The 19,463-nt window shown below is 42.9% G+C and overlaps 2 protein-coding genes across 4 annotated transcripts in view; one reads left to right on the top strand and one right to left on the bottom strand.

Annotated features, from left to right (window-relative positions):
* The window catches only part of DCP1B (decapping mRNA 1B), a 74,041-nt gene that overhangs the window by 50,451 nt on the left and 4,127 nt on the right, over positions 1–19,463 (bottom strand). For 2 of the 3 annotated variants that reach the window (XM_032796716.2, XM_032796718.2), the window contains one exon: positions 17,064–17,191. In XM_032796716.2, the coding sequence (XP_032652607.1) occupies positions 17,064–17,191 (128 nt within the window). Of the gene's footprint in view, positions 1–17,063; positions 17,192–18,820; positions 19,002–19,463 lie in introns of those variants that run through there. The other variant, XM_075069571.1, reaches the window with a different exon arrangement.
* CACNA1C (calcium voltage-gated channel subunit alpha1 C) overlaps positions 1–19,463 on the top strand; it is a 766,858-nt gene that overhangs the window by 6,932 nt on the left and 740,463 nt on the right. The gene's annotated exons all lie outside the window — the stretch shown is intronic.

Consider the following 19,463-nt stretch of genomic DNA (forward strand, 5'->3'; position numbering starts at 1 on the left):
AGAACAGGGTTTCATTTGAGAGTACATAAACAATATTTGAAGACAAAATATTAAGTGTGTTTTTTTTTAAAAAAAGGGGCTGGAAAAGACAGATTTCTCTAAAGGGGAATTGTCTGAGATTCTTGTTTTTCGATCTCCAATTTCCAAAAGTACTACGTACATATTGACTGTCCTGGAAACAACACAGATGCTTTCCATTTTATCCTATATGAGGAGGTAAGGGGGATAGAGTGGTGGGGGAGGGGGGGAGGAATGTCATATGAAAAGTAACCCTCTTTTAAAAAAAAAAAAAATCCATTCCATCTTTAACTACTGTGCTTTTCTGCATCATATGCCTATCTTATCTGGAAAAGATGTCCGGAATTCCCAGTGTTGGCAGTACACTCAGCAGTACATGTTCAGAGCAGCTAGTATATTGCCTATGTACTGACACCCATAAATGGAAACTACAGCTGTGTTCAGCAGGAATACACTGAATTATTCCTCTTTCCACCTCATTTAAGATCTCACCCAAATCTCCAGAGTACTCTAAATATTCCTTAACTCTCCTTCAGACACTTTCTGCATCAGTCTTCCTGGCCAAACAGGAATACAATCCCACAGAATACAAAATCACCATCAGCCACTGAAAGTCTACATAGCATTGTTATCTTTAGCTTCAGTCTGTTTCTTCTCACATGACATACAATTTCACTGACTTTCAAATCAAGTCCATTATTCCACATAGTTGAAAATTCACATTAGCAAAGAGGCATTTCTTTTTCTTGTGGATTATCAGCTTTATCATGCAATAGGGATAACTTGAAAATGACAGATTTACCACTATAGGTAAGGCTGCAAAACTGTTACTATAACAAATCCATTTTCACATATACAGGTCTTCATAAAATGTTCAACTTTTCAGTCGAAGATTTCCATGCTCAATCAGACTGTGCAGAAAGGGTTTTTGTTTTTTTTTAAAGTTTGAACAAAATCCCTGTAATTGCGTTGAATCACAGGGAAAAATATTGTTTTCCTGCTGTAATATTTTAACCTGTTTTATTGGCATATATATATAGCCATCATTGAGCATACAGTTTGATTTAAGGGAACCATTAATAACAAAAATAAAGTTACAGGCAATTGGAAAAATCACTTCAGAAAACATTGAGTAAAGCATGTGTGTCCTGTTGCTCTTTTGTCTGTTTCTAAAAGAGCCATCTCCTTTGTGATTTAGATCCTATAATTCTGAAATTACATTTCCTATCCACATTAATTAAAAGCAAAATTCCAAATACTTTAAAACAGTGCTTAACAGAACAGGTCTGTTCAATGCCCTCTATATGAGGAAGGGGGAAAATATGACCAACTGGTGAATGTTTTCCCACTCCGCTTTTTTATTATTTACTCATTACATTATAGTTACTGTTGTATATACATCACACGCTTATTTTCCCGGCAGTGAATGATCCTGTTCTCTTCGGACCTGACATTTCACAGTGGGATTCTACTCCCACTGAAGTCAATTAGAGTTTTGCTATAAACTTCAAAGGGAGAGAGATTGTGTCTTACATTCATATTCTGTATCAGGGGTCGACAACCTCTCAGAAGTGCTGTGCCAAGTCTTCATTTATTCACTCAAATTTAAGGTTTCGTGTGCCAGTGATACGTTAACATTTTTAGAAGGTCTCTTTCTACAAGTCTATAATATATAACTAAACTATTGTTGTATGTAAAGTAAATAAAGTTTTAAAAATGTTTAAGAAGGCTTCATTTAAAATTAAATTAAAATGCAGAGCCCCCCGCAGACTGGTGGCCAGGATCTGGGCAGTGTGAGTACCACTGAAAATCAGCTCGCATTCCGCCTTTGGCACACGTGCCATAGGTTGCCTACCCCTGTTCTATATAATGCAACTTGACTGACACAGTAGGTAGTGAGCTGTTCCTATTTCCTAATAAAGGCCCTGATCCTGTATATATGTCCTGGGAGCCTGAACAGTAATTCATCTGTTCACAGTTAATTGCCAGACAAGGTCCTACAGTTCCAGCTAGCCATAAAACTCCTGGTATAACAATTATAAACACCTACAGGTAAGTATTCAGGATTTTTGCTATCTTTAAAAAAATAAATAAGGGTGAGTTTCACAGAACTCTAAAAATATAACTTAATATCCCCCCATTTCTATCCTTCCTTATTCTCCTATTTGATCTTACTCAAGCGATTTATTTGCTACATTCATTAAGGGGAGTAGAATACAAGAGGGAAAAGAGGATGGGGGAATAGAGCATTAATAGCAATTGCTTTTATAAGCCAATTTAGGGAATCAAATTCTGACCTCCAGAGAGAGAGACACACACACACAGACAGACAGACAATTAATTAGTTCAGATGAATGCTAGACAGGAGAAGTAACATCTTGAAGATAGGAACAAGAAGTTCTAGTTCTCTCAATGACTACAGAAAGAACTTGAGCCCCTCTTCCCCAAGCACTCCTCACAGACCAGCATATTCTGAAGAGTTCTTCTCTTCTAAGCAGACTTTAAATTGTCTTCACACCTATATCAAAGGATTCTAAATAGCCAGGAAAGACAGGAGACCAAAGAGGGCTCCTCTCCCGTTTAAAGAAAGAGGAAGAGCAAGGGGAAAAAATCTGTTAAATCAACATTATGGTTGCAGATAAAGTGACATAAAAGAGAAAATGTAAATTTCTAAGTTGCTTATCCTATTTTATGGCATCCAATTAATGACAATCAGTAATATAATTAAACTGTATGTGTAACCAATAAAACGGGTATAGAGAATAATACATATGCAACGTGACATAATAGCTAATGCTGCTATTGGTACTTGAACCTATTCCTTACCTGGTTTTAACAGTGCAATCTTATTACTACCTAAGTATTTTCTTCCCATTTAATTTATTTTCCCTTTTTAACATAAAATAATAAGAAGAAAATGTCTATGCTTAGTAATGGGGTAGCATTTAAATGGTCCCAGATAAGCTGTGAAGGTCTCACTTCCTTGAAATGAAGGAGGGGGGTCAATACCTACCTTTGCTGCTGTTCTTGTTTAGTGGGAGGGAAGATTATTATTGGCGTACAAGCTGTGATTACTTTATTTTGACAATGGAAAACAGAAGCATTTAAAAAAAAACAGTATATTGTAGAATGAAGAAAAAATTGCAGACCCTCTAGATGGGTGGAATTTGAAACTGTCCTTGTAGCAAAGATGTCTCTCTAGGACTCAGCTTAGGTTCAACCACAAACATTTGTATTCTGGAACAAACTATTGTGGAGTGACTTTACAAACACATTATCTATCTTGAGTTAACTGGGAATCAATGGACATAAAAAAGCCCACTGGTATGGGCAAGCCCTCTGGATCCAGTGACCTGAATTTACACAGTTTCACCATTCTCACTTTAAAACAATATTATTGCATATAAACAAAATATTTATGAATATTTTAAAAAGGATTTTGCAGCTATGAAGGTGTCTTCTTTGATGGAACTAGATATTCTGACTCCATGTGCCATCTACTTTTAAAATCCAAACCATCCCCACAACAACTTGTCTTCCTTTTAAGTTATAGGGATACAAAGAAAATGTTGCTTCTGTGCTTAAAAACCATATTTTTTAAAAATTAGAAGTTTTCTGATTGAACATGGACCCATTTTTCATTTAAACAAACTACAGATTTAAAATGTGTGATTTTATGTATAATGTAGTTACATCAAAAATCCACATCCGTCCCTAGTAGTTAAATGTACAATTCAGAAAGGCTTATTTAGTCCAATAACATAACTCTCCCATGATGGACAACTGTGCAGATACTCCTCTCCACTTTAACACTGACACTTCTACTAAAGGAATTCAGCCTCAATAGGTCAAGAGCAGAAGGTCTAAAAATGTCCATTTTCTCTCTTACAATGAAAACAATAGAGTAAATTACTGTTAACCAGAATTCCTTTAAATTAGAAAGGTGCACTGAAATGAACTCCATTCTAATGGACTCTAAAATGAGTTCTCCCAACAGAGATGGGTTCTAGCTTAAGGTCATCCAGGCACAAGCATAGTAAATCTAATTTAACAAGAAATATAATCTTGTCCAAAGAGATTGCAATCATTTGCTCACTGAGTATGGCCTTTGACAAAGCTCCTTTCCTGAGACAAAGAATGAAGACTGAAAAAAATGAAGACATTGTAGGCTACTTCTTTAGGGACATCTGCCAAAACATCAACTGAGTGTAAATCTGCAAAATTTGAGGACAGGGAGAACAAGTTCCTCAATTCTGAGTTGAACTAGCTGTAGTTACAAATGAAATTTACTTGCAAGAGATATTTACACACTGTTTAAAAGATGATCTGTCAGGGTCTGTAAAGTCATTTATAATTATTTCTATTATAATCACACCTAGGAATCCTAATCAGGGTCAGTGCCTAAATTCCCTGTAAACTGCGCAGACATGTGGCAGCCTATTTAGTGCTACGCAGATGCACAGGGAACCCACCCGGAGACCTGACACAGCCAGGTGAGGGGGGCCACGCCCCCGACCTACCCCTGCTCCCACTCTCCCATGGCTGGATGAGGGGCGGGCCGAACCCAGGCTCTGGCCACACCTGCCATGGCCAGGGCACCCCTCCCCTGGCCCCAATTCTGCCACAGCTGGGGCACCCCTCCCCTCACCCCAATTCTGCCGGAGCCCGGGGTGCCAAGATCTCCCACAGCTGAGGCACCCCTACCCTGGCCCCAGAGCCCTCACACTCCTGCACCCCAACCCTCTGCCCCAGCCCTGAGCCCCCTCCGACACTCCAAACCTCTCACACATCACCTCCATATTTGGTGCACATAAAATTCATTTCGCATGTGAGTGGGAAAAATTAGAGGGAAACACTGGTCAGTGCCCCACCGTATTAAGCGTCATGCTAGCAGAATTTGGGTCTCTCTCTCTTTCAAATGGCTGTACCACATTTATGAGTCTGCCACTGTCCTGGCTCTAAGGAAATCTGCAGTATACCCTCATGCTTTCAGATCTATAAGTCCCAGGTTCAGTCCTCGCAGATGACACAACCAAAACCAGTCACATATTCACTGAAGAAAAAAGAAAACTGTCCACATCCCAGGTTACAGGATGGATACAAGAGATACAAGACAGAGAAACAGAATTTAGGATACTGGAAGGATGAGGTAACAATAGAACAAAGCTTAGCATGAAAACAGGAGTCTCAGCTTAACACTTACCTAAATGAAGCTAGTGATCAAGTCCCAATGCTGAAATAATCATTCATTCAGGAAAGCTAGGGAGTTTTAAAATTTAAGGATGATGAAAGATGAGAAAGACATCACAAGAGCAGCTAGGATTGCTACTAAATTGTTAGTTCTGGTACAGTGACCAAATAAACCCTTTGAAATCCACTCATCAAAAAAACAAAACGACAAAAAAATGGTTACTCACCTTGTTCAAGATGTGTTGTTCGAGATGGTTACTCACTGTTATTCGAAATGTGTTGTTCATGCCCATACTAATCAAGTATGTGCGCACGCATGTGCACGGTAGCCAGAAGCTTTTTCCCATAACCATATCTATCAGGTTGGTCCGGGCGCCCCTTGGAGTCATGTCTTCATGGCGTTCAATATAGAACCCTGCCAATCGGCTACCCCCTCAGTTCCTTCTTGCTGGCTACTCTGACAGAGGGGAAGGAAGGTGGGTATTGGAGTGGAATGAATAACACATCTTAACAACAGTTTGAGTAACCGTTTTTTCTTCTTCAAGTGCTTGTTCATGTCAATTTCAATCAGGTGACTCACAAACCCAAGTTTAGGTGATGGGATCGGAGTCTTCCACTGATTGGAGCATTGCTTGTCCGAAGGCCGCATCGTCTCTGGCTTGCTGGGTAATCGCTTAGTGAGTGGCGAAAGTATGGATGGAGGACCACATCGTTGCCCTGCAGATTTCCTGAGTGGGAACTTGAGCCAGGAACGCTGTTGATGAAGCCTGCACCCTGGTGGAGTGTGCAGTGACTGGAGGTGCAGGAACACCTGCCAGTTAGAGTCCTGTATTCGTGAGTGCTACATCTATGATGATACATGTTGGGATGACACAGGCTGACCTTTCATTCTGTCTGCCACTGACATGAATACCTGGACCGATTTTCTGAACGGTTTTGTTCTCTCGATATAAAAGGCTAGGCCCTGCAGACCTCCAGAGAGTGGAGCCTTTGCTCCCTACTGCTGGAATGTGGCTTAGGGTAGAATACCTGGAGAAAGATGTCCTGGTTGATGTGAAACTGCGACACAACCTTTGGGAGGAAAGCAGAGTGAGGCCTGAGTTGAACCTGTCCTTATAGAACACAGTGTAGAGAGGTTCTGATGGGAGGGCCCTGAGCTCAGACACCCTCCTGGCCAAGGTTATTGTTTCCAGGAACGCTACCTTGTAAGAGAGGTAGAGCAGGGAGCATGTCGCTAATGGTTTAAAGGCGGCTGACCATAGGGTTAGCAAGCACAGAGCAGCCCTCCGCACAGGGTGGAAGGCCGAGATGATGGCTAAGTGCACTCTTATTGAAGACAACGAGAGCTCCTGCTGCGACACTGAGGCTATGAACGGCGCTGTGCCAACCAGACTGAAAATCTCTTCCACTTGGCAAGGTATGTGGTTCTCAGAGGGTTTTTTCTGCTACCAAGGAGGACCTGTCTAACTTGCTCTGAACAGGAAAGCTCCAGCTGGTACAACCATGGAGCTTCCATGCCGTGAGGTGAAGCAACTCAAGGTCTAGATGTTGAAGACGACTGTGATCTTGTGTCAGAAGGTCTGGGAAGAGTAGCAGGATGACCGTGGTTTCCACGGACATGTCTAGGAGAGATGTGTACCAGTGCTGATGGGGCCAGGCTGGTGTTATCAATATGACCTGAGCTCGTTCTTGCTGTATCTTGAGAAGTACCTTGTGAATGAGTGGTATGGGTGGAAAGGCGTATATGAGAGAACCTCCCCAATGGAGGAGAAGCACTTCCTGTTGTGTCGTGTGGCGAATAGGTCTATCTGGGGCAAGTCCCAACTCTGGAAGATTGAAATTGCGATGTCCGGGCAAAGGGACCACTCATGGCTGTGCAACAACCTGCTGAGGTGGTTCGCCAGCTTGTTCTGTACCCCAGGGAGGTACAACCGAATGTTCTACACAGAAGGCCCACAGCATGAGGGCTTCCTGGGATGGGGAGAGGAGCGTACACCCCACCCTGCTTGTTGACGTAGAACATTGCTGTTGTATTGTCCGTCATGACTGATACACATTGTCCTGTTCAGTATGCCCGCAAGGTCTGTCATGCTAGGTGCACCGCTCTGAGCTCTCTGATGTTGATGTGGAGATCCAGGTCCACCTGAGACCAAAGGCCTTGAGTGCTGTGGTCTCCCAGATGTGCTCTCCAGCCCGTCTGATGTGTCTGTCATTAGCAACACAGACGGCTGCGGAGTGGTGAAGAGGACCCTGAGCATACTTCTGAGGGTCAAGTCACCACAGGAGGGAGTCGAGGATGGGGCGAGGCAAGGTTACGATCCTGTCCAAGCTGTCCTGAGTTGGGCGATATACTGATGCGAGCCATGACTGAAGAGGTCGAAGCCTGAGTCTGGCATGCTGTACCATGTAGGTACAGGCATCCATGCGTCTGAGAAGCTTCAGGCAGTTTCATGCTGTCGTGGTGGGAAACGGTCCGAGGCCTCAAATGATATTGGTTAGGGCCTGAACCCTTGCTTCCGGCAGGTATGTCCTGTCTTGCGTCGAGTCCAGTACTGCCCTATAAACTCTATCCTCTGGATGAGGGACAGAGTCAATTTTGCTTCATTTAAGAGGAGACCTGGGCTGTCGAAGGTGGCGCTGATGAATCTGACTTGAGCTTCCACTTGGGTCCTGGAGCGGCCCATAATCAGTCACTCACCGAGGTTCAGAAACACCTGTACCTGGTGCCTGTGCAAGAAAGCGGCGGTGACTGCCATGCACTTAGTAAAGACTCAAGGTGCTGCTGACAGGCCGAACGGAAGGATGGTAAATTGGTAGTGGGTACTGTTGACCACAAACCTGAGGTACTTCCTGTGGGGCTGAGTGATAATGATATGAAAATATGTGTCCTTCAAGTCGAGGGTGGCATACCATCTGCTGAATCCACTGAGGGGATGATGAAGGCCAAGGAGATCGTGCGGAACCTGAGTTTCTTCACAAACTTGTTGAGCTCTTGCAGGTCCAGATAAGCCAAAGACAGCCTAAGACCTTCGGTATTAGGAAATACTGGGAATAAAAGCCCTTGTCCCTGTGCTCCTGAGGAACCTCCTCCACTGCCCCTAGAGATAGGAGCTACTGCACCTCTTCAATAAAGAGCTGCTCGTGAGAAGGGTCCCTGAAGAGGGAGGGTGGAAGGGCACAGAACTGGATGGAGTATCCCCTCTCTACTGTGCGGCACACCCTCTGAGAACTGTCCTGGTGGTTCTGCTGATAGAACCTCTGAGGAGGTGGCAGCCTAAAGTGTTTCTGCTGTGTGGCGGGAGTGTGCAGGCCCAAAGACCTGAGGGTGGCTTGTGAGTCTTTCAGGCTATGCAGCGTCTTGTCTGTCTTACCAGAGAAAAACGAGTCATCTCCAAATGGGAGATCCTGAATGGTCTGTTGGACCTCATAAGGGAGCCCCGAGACTTGGAGCCAGGAGTCCCTTCTCATGGCCACCCCAATATCCATGACTCTAGGGGCAGCATCAGCACCTGGAGGGAAGCCTGGGAGACTAGCTTTCCCTCCTCCACCAAAGCCAAGAATTGAAGGGAGGAGCTCTGCAAATTTCGCCATCGCCGCACAGGTATTGTAAGAGTACCTGCTGATGATGGCCTGCTGGTTCAAAATATGGAGCTGAAGAACCCCTGTAGAGTAGACCTTTTTCCCCGACAAGGTTGAGTCGCTTAGCCTTCCTGTTTTTAGGGGTGGATCCCCAGAAACCCTGCTGCTCACGCCGATTAGCAAAGTCCACGACAAGAGAGTCAGGAGGTGGGTGGGAGTACAAATGTTCATACTCCTTGGAGGATACAAAATAACATCTCTCGTTGCGCCTGACAGTGGGTGGTAAGGAAGCTTTGGTCTGCCACAGGGTCTTGGGAGTATCCACAATAGTCTTAATAAATGGTAGGGCAATATGAGACGGTCCTGAGGGGGGCGAGGATGTCCTCCATGGGATCAGCCTCCTCGACCACCTCCACAGCCTTAACACCCAGACCCTGAGCAGCCCTTCACTGCAACTATTGTAGCACCCTGCTGTCCTCAAGTGCCGGGGCTATGGCTGTCCCTGCCAATGCCTCGTACATAGATGACTAGGAGGAAGCCCCTATAAGCAGCGGATGCTCCCTGCCATCAGCTCCCAAGGGGCCCCGTGACTCTCGAGGGAATGTCAGTACCAACGGAGCACCTGTTGGTGCTGGGGCTGTCAGTGTCGAACTTAGTGATGGTATGGGCACTGATGGTACCGCCGGTGAAGCTGGTGCCAAACCAGCTGCCCGAGCTGACAAAGCAGCAGGGCTGTTGTCTGTGCCGCTGTCGAAATTGTCACTGGTGCCAAAAATGCTTTCGGTGCTGAGGTTGCTGTTGGAACAGAGGTTGAAAGACTCACCGGTGCCAGCGATTATGCTGCAGCCGATGGCACTGTCATCTGGGCAGGTGCCGATGTGAGCTGCATGGTTGACAGTGGGATGAATGTGGCTGAGGCCAAAGACGCTGAAAAGTGGTGCCCTGGGATCCCTCCCTGGCTTTGGTGAAAGGCCCAGGGGGTCCAGAATGACCACTGTGGTGGATTCTGCCACTGTGGTGGCTAGGCCTGGGGCTCTCGCCTGTCTCACCTTGACCTTGATTCCTACTCCTTCGAGAGCAGTAGGAGTCAGACTCTGACTCCGAGACTGAAGACTACGGAGGAGCTGAGCTTCTGTGTCTCGAGCGTCAAGAGCTTGGGGAGCAACTAGCTCTCTGTCCGAGTGGGCTGGTACCAAAGGACATGGCGAGGGGGAATGCCTGGACATCACTGCCGGTTTCCCTCTCAACTGCACCTGAGGGCGGGGTGAGATCACCAGCGCCAGAGGTTCCTCCCTTCTAGGGGGTGAGAATGGTGTCATAAGGTGCAGTGGATCCCAAGAGCTTCAAAAGCTTCCGCTGAACCTGTGAACGTGGGGGGCCTGGACTCAACTGCTTCACCTGGGCAAGAGTCGACGTGGCCCTAAAGGGGGATTCCAAGGTGTGGCCTGCCTAGGGTGTCGCTTCCTTCGAATTTAGCCAGAGGTGAACGACTGTTCGGCTTCTTTTTCTTCTGAGGCACCTGCGAGTGAGACCGGCGCCTGTTCTCTGCTGGGCCTCGGGAGGTGCCATGCTGAGAGTCCTGGGACGAGTCCTTTCTTGGCACCGAACTCGATGATGGCGCTGGGGCGCTCTGCATCAATGAGGAAGTGTTAGGAGCCAGGTCCCCTGAGCCTGGGTGCGCATGGGGGCGTAGAGCTCCCTCCATGAGGATCACTTTAAGCCACTGCTCCCTTTCTTTAAGACTTCTAGGACGGAACTCAGAGCAGATCTTACAGCAATCCTTTTGGTGACCCTCTCCTAGGCACCGTAAACATGAGGAATATGGCCCGCTCTTTGGCATGTGCTTCGTGCAGACCAAACAGTTTTTAAACCCCGGGGATCACGGTATACCACAGCTCCGGGGAGTCAGAAGGTGGGTAGAGACCCCCAACAACTCTAATTACTAACTACTGACTAGTAACTACTAAGATAAACTAACTATATACAAACAATTGGAGTTGAATGCACTTGCTAAAGCAAGGGCTATGGGAACTTTCAGCCTACCGTCACTGGCGACAAGAAGCAACTGAGGGGGTGGTGGGTCAGCAGGGCTCTATATTGAGCGCCATTGAAGCGTGACTTCAGGGGGCACCAGGACTGACCTGACAGATGAGGCTATGGGAAAAATCTTCCGGCTCCTGTGCATGTGTGCACGCACGCACCTGAATGGAATCAACGTGAACAAGCACTCAAAGAAGAACGGGAAGTTAGAGTGAGAATATCTTTCACTGACAAGTTCAAGACAATTGAGTCATGGTAAAAAAAACTAAAAACAAGCCCCCTTTCCCCCCAAAAAAACACAAACTCCATTTAAAAAAAAAACAAAAACCCACACAACTCAAAGGTCCGAGCTCTCCTTTCATCTTCTAAATCTTCTACGGATCTTGAAAGTCCCAATGTCTGGACTTGGCATTCAGTCTGGGGAATTAAGTTTCTACAAACAGAGTTTCTCTATCAATGTCTTGTCTTTGATATAGAAGTTTATGAGGGAATGTTAACCAGATAACTCTGAAATGGAGGAAGTGCACAAATCTGAAGTGTCAGTGAGTTCAACATGCATCCTGGTCTCCAAGAAGTTTTCGAAACAATTGCAGCAAGTATACACAATTTCAACCAGGTTGAAAATACTGATGGTGGCATCCCAATCACTCAAGTCATGAGGTATTGAAACAGAGAGAAACTTCTACTGGCAATATCCATAATAACTGGATTTGTTTGAGCTTCTACCAGCACTCCTGGCTTCTAAATTAACAGCCCTAGTTCCAACCTCGCTTTAATAGACACACAGACAAAGTTTTCAAGGAAACAGTGGATTAGTGTAAATGTTCACTGCCTTGGCACCCAAAGCCCGCTTGAAGAGCCTTAGAATTGGATTGTAAGTGTTTGTATCAATGCTTTAGGCAATATTTCAACTTCACAATACAAAGGCAAAACAATATAAAAAGTGCCAAACTACAATAAGAAACATTTTAATTATACTATAAATCTTCATAAACTTTAGCATCATTGAATATAATTCTTGAAACTTCTTCTACTGTTATTGTATACTGGCTGCAAGTACAGTCCTTCTAAAGGACAAATATAATGCAACATGTATGTTAGACTAATCCAGCACAGTAATACAATCCCTTGCTGCTGAGTGCATTCATTTCAGATTATGTGAAACAATGACCTACAGATATTCATCTGCATTGAAATCAAACCGGGTTTCAGTGATTGTTCAACAGAATGCTGCAATTTGACAGGATTTATTCAGTCCCTCAATTGTACTGTTTGCTTTCAGCTATCTCTGAAATTTACACTTAGAATAAATTTTTACAAATATCAACTGCTAATTTTCTTATAAAGGAAAGCAACTGAACTGCTGAACTGTTAAAGCACAGAGGAAAATGCATAATTTAAATCATATATAATAGGAAGATAAATACAGCAAATAATTAAAGACTCAGACAATTTAATGAAAGGCTAGAATAAAGGTAATTTACTTAAAGTATCTACTAATTTTGCTCCAAGCCCTCAGTGGGCAAGTAGCTATTATTGCATGTCTCTCTACCAAGCAGACGGAGGCAGGAAATAACTAAAAGTTATAATATCAATCCCTAAAAAGGAACTAGTTCTGATTGAAAATTCCAGTTCATAGGGGACACCCCAAAATCTCAACTTAGTGAGAATACTGGGAAAAAAATGTAATGAAAAAGATCTACAGAACCGCTCGAGCAAATCCATAGTAATGTTGTGAGAATAAGTTAACTGGTGAAAACATATTTTTAAGATTGCTACAATCAATACATTTTTAAAAAACAAAGTTTCTAAAATAGATAAGGAAGAAAAGGACCAGAGTTCCTCACATTTTAGAGAAGCAATCTTAGGGAAGACTCTGTCTGGACCTAAAGAAGGGCAGGAATAGTCAAATTAGCAAGTAAACTGCATTTCTCCTATGCTCTGTAAGTTAGTTCAGTCAACTGGTCACTTCAAAGGCCAGACATATGATGAGAGGACTGAGATATACTGACCCATCAGAGGTAGGCAAGTAACATCACCTGCCAAGAAGGCATTTCCAGATTACTGCCACTACAGTGAGCTGTATAGAAAAAAGTGAAGAGATGTTCATGTCTTAACTCTGCAGAACTCCAGAGAAGAGGCACATACTTTTTTCTGCCCTAACAGAGTGGGCTCCAGCTCCTGGAAATAAATCTTATTGGTCACATAGGCCTCTGACACATGAGAAAGGCTTTTAAGTTTTTCTACCTCTCTCCATAGATAAATAAATGGTCTGGCTGCTGATTTCTGATACTCTTGTAGGTAGACCTGAAAGGCCTCTCACATTTACAATATGAAGCAGCTTCTAGTATTCATCCTTTACAAAGGATCTAAGGGAAGTAAGTAACACAACATGAGCAAGTTTGACAAAAGAAATAACCTCAGGAAAGGAGCAACTTGTTTGATCATCTCTTTGGCTTGGTAAAAGACTAAATTACCTACAGGAAGTTCCGTAACACTCCTAATTGAGTGAATGGACACTAGGAAGATAAGTCTTAAGAGCAAAAAGTCACATGGACACTGGCTTCAGAGACCTGATACTGTGGGGAGGATGGGTGAAAATCCCATGGGATGTTCACAACTAGCCCAGAAAGGTAAGGAGCTCAGATTGCAGAGGGCTTGAATTTGTCCACTATCTTGAGGAATGTGACTATTTCTAGGCGAGTCCAAGAGAGGAATTATTTTGCCCCCAATAAAGCACGAAAAGTTGCAGTTTGCAATCAGAGTGAGTGCTCAAACTTTTACTAGACTATTTTGGAGGGGGGTGGGGGGAAAGAGCAATAGAACAACCAGGGCTCAAATGTCTATCCCTGCACCTGGAACATATCTAACAGTAATAAGCATTGGAAGTAGCCTACTTATGGACTTATAACACAGCAAACCTATGACTCCTTTTATGCCGTCAACCACTCAAGCCAAGTGAGCGACATAGGTGATTTCAAGTTCTGGTGGAGTAGCTGGCCCTGAGAAAATAAGTCCCTCCGGAAGGGAAGGTGGAAGGAACTTTTACAATACCAGAAGTACACTGGATGAGGACCTTGGTGCTTCCTCAGCAGAGGGAAGGCATAAGCTAAGACAAAGTGCAATGGTTGTAAGAAGACACTGGCTCTCATGGCTACGGGATCCCTAACTGGAAAGGAGAATTTTGGGATCGTTATATTCCTCTGGATAACATATATTGCCAATTCATGAGCATAGCTAATTTATGCAAAAACGTGTTTGTGTCACTGTTTCCCTGACCGCTCTCTCCCATCCCCTTGACATATTTGTTAAATATAATTGTTGCATCTAATCTTTAAATTTAGATTGATAAACTCTTTATGTCAGGTACTGTTTCCTACTATACATCTGTACAACTACTAGTACAATGGAGCCTCTAGATGCTACGTTACTATAAATAGGTTAATATAAATAAATAATTATAATACTATGCTTCCCAGCAGTCTGTTATTCTCCAGATGATTCTGGTTGTGACTCATCCTGTCTATCCTACAGTCTAGTTCCTCATCTGTGTGTATATAGCTCAGAAGGAGATAAGGTTTCCTTCTAACCACATATGGGTCTGCAAGAGTCTGCTGCTATGCCTCTTTTCCTGCACTCCCCAGTACATGACACAAGCGATTATAGGAACAATTTTGTCTGCATTCAATGCATTGCCCTTCAGGCTGCACTGAAAATGCAGGAAAGCACTGCAGACTGCTCTTATTTTCTGGAGGTTAATCGGTAAGATGTTTTTCTAATAGTCATAGAATGCTAGACCTTCATTCCACCTAATCCCTCCTCTTTTTCCCCTCCTCTATCCACCACCCCAGTCCCCTCCTTTCCCTATTCATTTATGTTTTCTCCTATTTTATTACTGTTACCCCCAATGTAATATGTTATACCTATATAGTATTGTCTGGATTTGTACTGGATGGTCTCGCTGCTTTGAGAAGTTGTAAAACTGCATAATTCCATAATTCTACTGGCGATCTGATGAAGCGTGTGGTATTTGGAAACATACAAGTCAAGTCACTTACTTTTTTGTACTTTTACTGTCTGTTTTTTCATGAAAAACAAACAAGACAACAAAAAAACCCACTACAAACATCAGCAGCCCTGCCAACACAGGAATTCCAACCAGACAGACCTATGAGCTAGGCAGGGGGATATAGAAAGGAGACTTACATCAGATCTAGAAATAGGGACAAACAGCTTGAGCACTGACCAGTTGTAAGGAGGAGTTGGTGCTATTATGATCCTGAAGTTCTAAAATTCTGGCATGTCTTGCAGGGAATATTTTGAGAAGAAAATTTAATGAATTATACTACCATCAAATAATCGTCATTCTGTCTGTAATGCAGTGCTCAGGGATGTCTTCTTGTTCCCTCTATGTTAGTGTGTTTTACACCATTACAATAGACTGTTTCTCACTATCATTAATTATTGTTTCTCACTGTTGTAAAGAGACAAAAGTTAGTACAAATGACAAGATCTTATTCTCATTTCTTAAATCTAACATCAAAAAGTAAGTTTTAAGCACATACACACAAAACCCACTGGGAATTTTTACAAAGATATATACACATAACATAAGGAAAACACTTTGCATGTATATGGGTAAGAAACTTAAAAATCAACCAACTGGAGTGATAGCTAGTCCTTACCTTACTTACTGTTCTAAAATCCTACTAATGGCTACAAGTAGAGGCGTGGCGCAGCCTGGTGATGTCCTCTGGATTTACTTTCAGTTTCTCTGGGAAATTTTAAGTACCACCAACTCACCTCTTTTTCAGCTTTTCGGATACTTTCAAAAGGTAGAGGATTTATTGACCATGCATGATGTTCTCACTTTTCCACAATCATTTCTACCACACTGTGAGTCAGAGCCACTGAACTCCCGCTTGCTGCATTTTCCTGCTTCAAATTATATTTGGGAATAGACAGTCTCTATGATGAATATAACCCAATGTTCTGCAGGTGAGATACTATGACATATTTTCTGGTTCTATCACATCCAACTGGAACACTTTTAAATTTCAGATGCACACAAAGGCAGGTCCAGAGGATTCCATACAAACTGTTTTAAAGTTTAGGACTTGAAGACAAGCCTGTGCCATGGTACAGATCTCCTGCATAAGTGCAGAGACATAACCCTTCATTTTCTGAACTACTGGCTCTTGCAGGCAAGCTTTGCCTAGTTACACATTGAAATGGCCTCTTGGGCAAACTAGCTCCTGGGACCTTCAGGAAGCTCTTGGCCCTTGTTTGTGACAGTCAAATGGCTCCAATAACCCCAGGAAAGACTGAACCTTATATACCGCTAATGCCTGCAGATCCTAGGCCTGGAATGAGCCAGTCAACCAAAAACAGATGGACAAACCTGCCTTCCTTCCTGAGAGCAACAGTCAATAACACCCACTAGTTTGGCTAAAAGGGCAGGGAGCTGTAGCCAAACCAGAAGACAGTGTTTTTCCAGTGTTGCCCAGCACACACAATGAAATCAGAGATCAGCTATACCATCCCATCTTGAGTAGCTTCCCTTTAAGGGAGGTCTTCCAAATACCAAGTGAGGCCACGTCTACACGACGCGCCATTTCGGCGCGTTAAAATCGAAAGCTCTGGGTTCGATATATCGCTTCTCATCTAGACGGGGATATATCGAACCCAGAGCGCGCTTACATCGATTCCGGAACTCCACCAAAACAAACGGAGTTCCGGATTCGACTTTGCGAGCCGCGCACATCGATTCTGCGCGGTGAAGACGGGTGAGTAACTCGATTTTAGATATTTGATTTCAGCTACGCTATTCCCGTAGCTGAAATTGCGTATCTAAAACCGAATTTCACGCGTCGTGTAGATGGGGCCTGAGACATACTCAAAAAAACCAAAATACACACTGCATGACAAGATTTCTACATATATCTATATTACACTATATTGTAGCACATAAAGTCTACTATTTGTCAGCCAAGAGACAGATTAATGGCTTAACAATGTTTAACTACTTTTTCAAGAAGACACTTTGAAAAAAAGAGCTACTCTTCCCTTGATTTGGCATGTCAAATATCAAAATTTGCCCCTCTGGGTTGCAATTCCTGAACAAGTCAATGTCAGCTCTTGAAAGCCATAGTCTAAATGCACTAGCAGTCATTGGAATGCTTTAAAGAGTTTATTTCTCAAACACTTTACCCAATGGATAGAAGAGAGAGACTCACATCTGGCATTTCTGTAAAGCAGAAAAGGGTCCTGCAGCTGGAAATCTAGGTCTTTAGTGATGGGTTCTGTTCGATTTTCCATGCTCAGCCTGTTCATAATGGTGAAGCCATGCCTGGGAGAAGCTGATCTGTAAATTAACAAGCAGAAATCATAGCAAATCAAGAAAAAATATGAGTACCACTTCTTTGTCAGACAGAGTTCCAAAATTATTATTTCAATAGAAGTTGTTATATAAAATCTAACTATGTTGCCAGGGAAGAAAGTGAACAACAGTCTTGGAGCTTGGCAGAATTTTTGGTTCTTTTGTGGAATCCTTTTGCTTTCTTCAAACCCCTAAGCTCTGTATGAAAAATGACATAGATACCTGTGGCCACAACGACTGATTTTTTATACACAATCTGTAGCATCTGAGGTGCTATAGTTTAAGTCCCAAAGCTTCTAGTCGTCCTAATTATTTGTGCATGCCCGACATTCACAGCAAGTTCTAAGGCCTACAACTTTAGGAATAGGCAATAACTTACTAATGTTAAACTTGTCTTCAGATCATTGGTGTCATAGTATCTAAGGATCAGAACTGGTCTACACTTTCCGATTGCAGTAGAAAAGGGATATTGGAGATACAGTTGTGGAACAAAATTAATTACAATTTTTACTTTTTTCTTTAATACACAAAGATAATGAATTATACAAGTCACTCCAGGTGGGATTTTCAAACCCCCCTAAGTGACATAAGAGTAGAAATCCCACACTTTACTTCCAATGCTAATAAGAGATGTTACTTTGGAACCAAGTTTGACAGCGATGGACATGACACTGACTAAATGTTTGGGGTAAGTGCCAAGTACAATAATCACCAGAGGGTGTCTTCGTTAACTCCAAAGCACAGGAACCTACATTACAGGAAGGAAGGCAACAGAAAATGAAACAAAGGGTGGAAGTGATGGAAAGAATACTTGATGGTAATAGCTAGAATTGTATATCTCAGAGTCTTTTAATGTTATCCCTAACAGGTCTCATTTTTAACATTTAGGATAAAGATATTTTTCACAGTTCACAAAGAAGAGCAGATGATAAATAAACCAGTTTATTTAATGGAAATGCTAGACATTTTCACATTTCCAAAATAGTGGTGAGAAGGGATTTGTTACTACAACATCTGTAGAAAGGACTTCCTCAGTTGTACCCACCCCAGTTTCCAACAGATATGAACAAATGATTTTTTACTGTGCTAAGACCTAAACTTTATAAGCCTTTTCAACATCTACTGACACTAAAATATGAAGGGGACTATTTGGTTATCGTTTGTAAAGAGATCTAAAGAGAAGATACCCTATGTAGAAGAGTTAAATATTATTACTGTGGAAAACAATGCTGTAAATGAATAAAACTAGAGAACATAACTAGATGGGGGAATTAGATTGGACAACGCCAAACCACATTAAACTGTGCTGTGTATGCTGGTGTACTTGGGATTTTCTGCTCAAAATTGCTAAGAGCCCAGGATCCACTGAAAATAAAATCAGGTATTCTCTTATCAAAGACAGAGAAGGAAACAAGGGAAGGGAGTGACAGAAAGAATACTTGATGGTAATAGCCAGACTTGTATATCTCTGAGTGTTTTAGCATCATCGCCAACAGGAAGCAGGTATTTGACACTTAGGGCTTGTCTTCACTACCGGGGTAAGTTGACCTAAGTCATGCTATTCCAGCTACGTGAATAATGTGGCTGGAGTTGACGTAGCTTAGGTCGACTTACCCTGGTGTCTTCACTGTGTTCTGTTGACAGGAGATGCTCTCTGGTCAACTTCCCTTACTCTTCTCGGAGAGCTGGAGTACCGGGGTCAACCAGAAAGTGCTCTGCCGTCTTCACTAGACCCACTAAATTGACCCCCGCTGCATCAACTGCAGCAGCATAGATCTCCCAGTAGTGAAGACCAGCCCCTAGGGTAGAAACATTTCCTCAAAGTAGCCTTTCAAAATAAAGATTATAGTTTTAGTCTATCACTTTTCATTTTTGTAAAGCTCTTTATTTTATTAAACTCTTTCTTTAACCATGTATTTTTCAGTTTAAATTATGTAACTGAATGTCTTCATTCTACCTTCCAGCTTATGCCTTTATTTCCTGCTTAAAGGCAAGGGCTGGAAAAGGGCTAACTCTTAGTGCTATGATTAAGAATATACGTGGAACTGAGCAGAAAAGACTGCAGTTACTAGACTGAGACACTGCAACAGCTATGTGAATATCCTTCCTCAACTTCCTTCTTATCAGGACCCAGAAAAGGAACTGGAGTGGTGGAGGGTAGCTGCAGACAGCTCGAAAATTCAGGTCCATTGTACAAGAGAATCATATTCCTCCTATGGAGTGGGCAAGGCACCTTTGATCTGCCAGACCCTGCCAC

This window comes from Chelonoidis abingdonii, chromosome 1 (genome assembly GCF_003597395.2).
Source record: "Chelonoidis abingdonii isolate Lonesome George chromosome 1, CheloAbing_2.0, whole genome shotgun sequence".
Classification (NCBI taxonomy): domain Eukaryota; kingdom Metazoa; phylum Chordata; order Testudines; family Testudinidae; genus Chelonoidis; species Chelonoidis abingdonii.